At 54.5% G+C, this 7,229-nt stretch overlaps 1 protein-coding gene across 1 annotated transcript; it reads right to left on the bottom strand.

The window, feature by feature from the left end:
* Positions 1 to 448: 448 nt before the first annotated feature.
* Positions 449 to 6,991, bottom strand: LOC138825129 (pseudouridine-5'-phosphatase-like). The gene is made up of 4 exons (XM_070019541.1): positions 6,968 to 6,991; positions 6,737 to 6,914; positions 2,345 to 2,580; positions 449 to 750 (listed from the first exon to the last, which is right to left on the bottom strand). Exons 1-4 carry the CDS (start codon positions 6,989 to 6,991, stop codon positions 613 to 615), a joined length of 576 nt encoding a protein of 191 aa, XP_069875642.1. The 3' UTR covers positions 449 to 612.
* Positions 6,992 to 7,229: the final 238 nt, after the last annotated feature.

The following is a 7,229-nucleotide window of genomic DNA, read 5'->3' as shown; positions in this document are numbered from 1 at the left end:
CCACCCATCCATCCATCCATCCACCCATCTACCCATCACCCACCCATCAGTCCACCCATCCACCGTCCACCCATCCACCCATCCATCCACCCATCCATCCATCCACCCACCCATCCACCCATCCATGTATCCATCCGTCCACCCATCCACCGGTCCACCCATCCATCCATCCACCCACCCATCCACCCATCCATCTATCCATCCGTCCACCCATCCACCGGTCCACTCATCCACCCATCCATCCACCCATCCATCCATCCACCCACCCATCCACCCATCCATCCATCCATCCACCCATCCATCCATCCACCCATCCATCCACCCATCCACCCATCCATCCCCATCCATCCACCCATGCATTTACCCATCCATCCATCCATCCATCCATCCACCCATCCATCCATCCATCCATCCATCCACCCACCCATCCATACATCCATCCACTCGTGACTCAGTGAGGCACTTCCTGTGTTCATTCCCTTTATTTCCAGAGGTCAGGGAGGCCCTGGGATGGGTCAGGTCTTGGCCTTGTGTCCAGTGTCCTTCTGTCTGTCTGTCTGTCCATCCGCAGGTCAGTTGAAGGCGGGCAGGCTGAAGAGCTCGGGTTGTATGTCACCCAAGGAGGGCAGCAGCAGGGTGGCCCCGGCCGTTGAGTTCGGGGTCGAGCTGGACGCTGCGCACCATGACCACCTGCATCCCCGCTGCCTGGGCGACCGCCATGCAGTGGGGCGTGTCCTCCAGCACCAGGCACTGCGGGGTCAGAGGGCGAGAGAGACACGCGGAGTGAGAGGTCGGCCGGGGGGTGGGCCGGGTGCCCAGTGTTGGAGGGAAGGAAGGGGGGAAGGAAGGAAGGAAAGAAGGAAGGAGGGAAGGAGGGAAGGAAGGAAGGAGGGAAGGAAGGAAAGATGAAAAGGAAGGATGGAGGGAAGGAACAAGAAGGAAGGAGGGAAGGAAGGAAGGAAGGAGGGAAGGAAAGAAGGATGGAGGGAAAGAAGGAAGGAGGGAGGGAAGGAGGGAAAGAAGGAGGGAAGGAGGGAAAGAAGGAGGGAAGGAGGGAAGGAAGGAGGGAAGGAAGGAGAGAGGGAAGGAAGGAGGGAAGGAAGGAGGGAGGGAAGGAAGGAAGGAGGGAGGGAAGGAAGGAGGGAAGGAAGGAGGGAGGGAAAGAAGGAGGGAGGGAAGGAAGGAAGGAGTGAAGGAAGTAGTGAAGGAAGGAAGGAAGGAGGGAAGGAAGGAGGGAAGGAAGGAGGGAAGATGACCGTCGAGCCACGGCGTGCCTACTGGCATGTTCTGTGTGTGATTTCGAGGCCTCCCCCACCCAGGGCCTGGTGTGGGCCAGGTGAGCACTGTGCCAAGGAGTCTCCCTCCCTGTTCCCCTGGGGCCATCTGTCCATCCGTCTCTCCATCCGTCCATCCGTCTGTGTGATTGTGTGTCTGTCCATGTCTCTCTGTCTGTCTCTGTGTGTCTGTCTGTCCCTATATCTGTCTGTCTGTGTCTCTGTGGTCGGTCTGTCTGGTCTGTTCTGTGTATCTGTCTGTCTGGACTCTTATGTCTGTCTGTCTGTCTCTGTATGTGTGTCTGTCTGTGTCTGGTTAAGTGTCTCTGTGTCTGTCTATCTGTGTGTGTCTGTCTCTGTATCCGTCTGTCTGTCTATATGCCTATTTGTGTGTCTCTGTAGTCTGTCTGTCTGTGTGTCTGTCTGCGTATGTATGTCTATCTCTCTGTCTATTGGTGTGTGTCTGTCTGTCCGTGTCTCTGTGCTCTGTCTGTCTGTCTGTCTGCATGGTCTGTGTATCTGTGCGTCTGTCTTTGTCTATCTGTCTGTGTGTGTGTCTATCAGTGTGTCTGTCTGTCTGTGTCTCTGTGGTCTGTCTGGTAGGTCTGTGAATCTGTGTGTCTGTCCCGTCTCTTGTGTCTGTCTGTCTGTCTATCTGTCTGGTCTCTGTGTCTGTGTGTCTATCTCTCTGTCAGTGTGTCTGTCTGTCTATCGGAGTGTGTCTGTCTGTCCGTGTCTCTGTGGTCTGTCTGTCTGTCTGTCTATGAGTCTGTCTCTGTGTCTGTGTCTCTATCTGGTTTGTCTGCCTGTCAGTCTGTGTGTCTATCTGCCTGTCTGTCTGTCTGCATGTCTGTCTGGTTTGTCCATGTGTCTATCTGTGTCTCTGTGTCCGTCTCTGCGTCTATCTGTGTGTTTCTGTGTCTGGCTGTCTGTCTGTCTGGTCTGTGTATCTGTGTATCCGTCCATGTCTGTCTGTCTGTGTGTCTCTCTGTGTGTGGTCCATGCAGTGGACCCGAGGCCCAAGGCCTCAGTTTACCTGGTTGACGGGGGGGGGGGGATTAGGAGAGAACCTCCGGTTGCAGGCCAGGAAGATGTCCGGAGAACCTGCGGGCGCAGGCCAGGAAGATGTCCGGGGCGGGCTTGCTGGCCTTGACCTCGGGGTCATCACCCAGCACCATGTGGTGAAAGGCACCGAACAGCTCCCGGTGTGCGCTGGTCTTGGCCTGGTAGGCCTCAGTCCCTGAGCTGGTGGCCAGGGCGAAGGGGATGCTGTGCTTCTGTATGTGGAGGATCAACTTCTCTGCACCTGGAGACAGAGAGACAGGAGGAGAAGAACTTAGGTCTTTGGTGGCCTAGGGGGGAAATCCACAAATCCATCCATCCACCCATCCATCCATCCATCTACCGATCCACCCATCCATCCACCCATCCATCTATCTATCCATCCATCCATCCACCCACCCATCCATCCACCCATCCATCCACCCATCCATCTATCTATCCATCCATTCATCCATCCATCCATCCATCCACCCATCCACCGATCCATCAATCCATCAATCAATCCATCTACCCAGCCAGCCACCCATCCATCCACTCATCCATCCACCTACCCATCCATCCATCCATCCATCCATCTACTCATCCATCCACCCACCCACCCATCATCCATCCATCTACCCAGCCAGCCACCCATCCATCCATTCATCCATCCACCCATCCATCCATTCATCCATCCATCCATCCACCCACCCATCCACTCATCTATCCATCCATCCATCCATCCATCCATTGACCCATCCATCAACCCATCCATCCACCCATCCACCCACCCATCCATCCATCAATTCATCCATCCACCCATCCATCCACCATCCATCCATCCATCCATCCACCCATCCATCCATCCACCCACCCATCCATCCATCCATCATCATCATCATCATCATCATCATCATCATCATCATCATCATCATCATCATCATCATCATGGTGACCCAGGAAGGATGTGAACTCCGGGCATCATCATCATCATCATCATGGTGACCCAGGGCGACCGGCCGGGCCACATGCACGCACACGCACGCACACACGTGTATGAGCAGATGACATCTTGTCCCGAGCACTGGGCAGCGAGTCCTAGATAGGGTGGTGGAGACGGCACCGCGTTCTAGAAGGTTCTGAATCCAACGGTCATGGCAGATGGACCGGTGAAGTCTAGGATGTACACACAGACAGACAGACAGACAGACAGACAGACAGACAGACAGACAGACAGACACACACACACACACACACACACACACACACACACACACACACACAACGGCCCGGGGAAAGGAGATGGTTCTAGAAAGTTTGTCCCTTTTCAGAGTTCTTCACCCAGACAGACAGACTGACAGATGGATAGATGGATGGATAGACAGATGGGCGGATGGATGGACAGACAGACAGACTGAGAGATGGATGGACAGATGGGCGGAAGGATGGACAGACAGACAGACTGATACATGGATAGATGGATAGACAGATGGGTGGATGGATGGACAGACAGACAGACTGATAGCTAGCTAGATGGATGGATCGATGGACAGACAGACAGACTGATACCTAGATAGATGGATGGATGGATGGACAGACAGACTGAAAGATGGATAGATAAGACGGATAGACAGATGGGTGGATGGATGGACAGACAGACAGACTGATAGATGGGTAGATGGATGGATGGACAGACTGACAGATGGATAGATGGATAGACAGATGGGCAGATGGATGGACAGACAGATAGATGGATAGACAGACAGACTGACAGATGGATAGATGGATAGACAAATGGGTGGATGGATGGACAGACAGACAGATGGATAGATGGATAATAGATGGATAGATGGATGGATGGACAGACAGACAGACTGACAGATGGACAGATGGATGGATAGACAGATGGACAGAAGGATGGACAGACAGGCTGGTAGATGGATAGATGATAGATAGATACACAGATAAGATACATGAATAGATGGATAGATGGATGGATGGTTGGACAGACAGAGAGATGTATAGATAGACACACAGACAGACAGATAGGTGGATAGATATAGTAGATAGATAGACAGACAGACATGTGGATAGACAGATGGATGGATGGATCCATGAATGGACAGACAGACAGAGAGTAGATAGACAGACACCTGGATAGACAGAGGGATGGATGCATAGATGGACAGACAGACAGATAGACGGATGGGTGGATGGATGGATAGATGGGTGGATAGAAGGGTGGATGGATGGATGGGGGATGGGTGGGTGGATGGGTGGATGGATGGGTGGGTGGATGGATGTTGATTGAATATGGATGGGATTAACATTTACACATTTGAGTGACTTGGACCCAAGTCCTGATACAATATGGGTGGGATTAACGTTTGCACACTTCAGTGAGTTGGACCCAAGTCCTCATCTGGATGGAGGACAGACGGATGGGATTAACATTTGCACAATTGAGTGACGGACCCAACTCCTCTCCATGGAGGAAGGAGGGAAGGGATTAACATTTGCACACTTGAATGAGTTGGACCCAAGTCCTGCTGTTGATGGAATATGGAAGGGATTAACATTTGCACAGTTGAGTGACTTGGACCCAAGTGTTCATCTCAATGGAGGATGGATGGATGGGTGGATGGATGGATGGATGGGTGGGTGGATGGATGAGTGGATGGATGGGAGGGTGGCTGGATGGATGGATGGCTGGATGGATGGATGGGTGGATGGATGGATGGGTGGATAGATGGGTGGATGGGTGGATGGATGGATGGGTGGATAGATGGGTGGATGGGTGGATGGATGGATGGGTGGATAGATGGGTAGATGGGTGGATGGATGGATGGATGGGTGGATGGATGGATGGGTGGGTGGGTGGATGGATGGGTGGATAGATGGATGGGTGGATGGATGGATAGGTGGACGGATGGGTGGATGGATGGATGGGTGGATCAGAGGGTGGATGGGTGGATGGATGGATGGATGGATGGATGGGTGAATAGATGGGTGGATGGATAGGTGGATGGGTGGGTGGATGGATGGATGATGGATGGGTGGATGGATGTTGATTAAATATGGGTGGGATTAACATTTTCACACTTGAGTGACTTGGAACCAAGTCCTGACCTCAATGGAGTAGGTCAAGCTCTGTCTCTGTCTCTGTCTGTCTGTCTGTCTGTGTCTTCTTCTGTCTGTCTCTGTCTTTGTCTGTCTCCTCTATCAGTCTGTCTGTTGGTCTGCGTGTCTCTACCTGTCCATGTCTGTGTCTGTCTGTCTTTGTCTCTCTGTCTCTGTCTGTCTCCTCTGTCAGTCTGTCTGTGTCTCGTTCTCTCTCTTTGTCTGTCTGTCTGTGTCTATCAGTCTACTTCTGTCTCTGTCTTTCTGTCTGTCTGTCTTGTCTGTGTCTGCCTGTTGGTCTGCCTGTCCATGTCTGTCTCACTGTCTGTCTGTCTCTGTCTCATTCTGTCTTTGTCTGTCTCGGTCTGTCTGTCTGTCATCAGTCTACTTCTGACTTCTGTGTCTGTCTGTCTCTTTGTCTCTCTGTCTCTGTCTCCTGTGTCTGTCTGGGTCTCGTTCTGTCTTTCTTTGTCTGCCTGTGTCAGTATCTGTCTGTCTGTGTCTGTCTGTCTGTCTCTCTGTCATTCTCTGTCTTTCGTGTCTGTCTGTCATTCTCTGTGTCTGTCTGTCTTTCTCTATGTCTGTGTCTGTCTCTGCCTATGTCTGTCTATCCATCTGTCTGTGTCTCTCTCTGTGTCCATCTGTGTGTCTGTCTCTGTCTGTCTTTGTCCCAGTGTCTGTCTGTCTTGCTCTATGTCTGTCCGTCTCTGTCTGTCGGCCTGTGTCTGTCTCTCTCTGTCATTCCCTGTCTGTCTGGCTCTGCCTCTGTCTGTCTGTCTCTCTGTCTGTCATTCTGTGTCTGTCTGTCTATGCCTGCCCATGTCTCTGTCTTCTCTGTGTCTGTCTGTGTCCATCTATCTGTCTGTGTCTCTCTGTGTCCATCTGTGTGTCTGTCTCTGTCCCAGTGTCTGTCTGACTCTGTTTCACTGTCCCTGTGTCTGTCAGTCTGTCTCTGGGAACCGCGCATGCGCGTTGCAGGGCAGCGCAGCCCAATCCCGCGCATGCGCAGATCCGTAGCCCGGGAGCACACGCATGCGTGTTCCTGCTCGGCGGGGGGGGGGGGCAGGGGGGGGGAGGGACGGGGCGTGCTGGCTCAGGCATGCGCAGTGCAGCGCGGAGGACCTCCCCCCCCCAGGTGGCACGCATGCGCAGTACCAACCAGACCAACCGAGGGAATCCCACGCATGCACGCACCACACGCTCGGCCCGGACGGTGCCGGACGACTCAACCAGTGCGCATGCGCAATGCGGACGGAACCTCGATCCTCCGGGGTCCCCTAGGCACCTCCCGGCGGACTCACGCTGTGCGCATGCGCAACTCGACCCTCCAGGGTCCGCTCTGCGCCTCCCGGCCGATTCAACCTGTGCGCATGCGCCGTGGGTCCACACGCGGGAGGGCAGTGGGAACAAGCAGCCAAGAGACACGCGTGCGCAGCGGCGCTCCGCCGGGAGCGCTAGGCCCCTCCCTGCTGACGAACCCTGTGCGCATGCGCATTGGCGCAGGCTGGCTCAGCCCCTCCCAGCTGCCTAACCCCGCTGAAGAACCCTCTGCGCATGCGCAATGGCTCTCCGCTGGGAGCGTTCGGCCCCTCCCCCGCTAACCCTATGTGCATGCGCAGTGGCGCTCCGCCGAGAGCGCGCGCATGGGCGCCCGCGTCTTGGCGCCGGCTGATGACATCGATGCGAGGGCGCCGGCGGCCGCGCCCGGAAATGCAGCCGTGGCGGGGCCGCGGAGCGTCGCCGCCGCCGCCGCCGCCATGGCCACCACTACGCCGTCCGGATCCGGAAGCGGAA

The sequence above is a fragment of the Dipodomys merriami genome, unplaced genomic scaffold (genome assembly GCF_024711535.1).
Source record: "Dipodomys merriami isolate MVZ:Mamm:240054 unplaced genomic scaffold, mDipMer1.0.p SCAF_1346, whole genome shotgun sequence".
Lineage (NCBI taxonomy): Eukaryota > Metazoa > Chordata > Mammalia > Rodentia > Heteromyidae > Dipodomys > Dipodomys merriami.
This window is presented reverse-complemented; position numbering and strand designations above follow the sequence as displayed.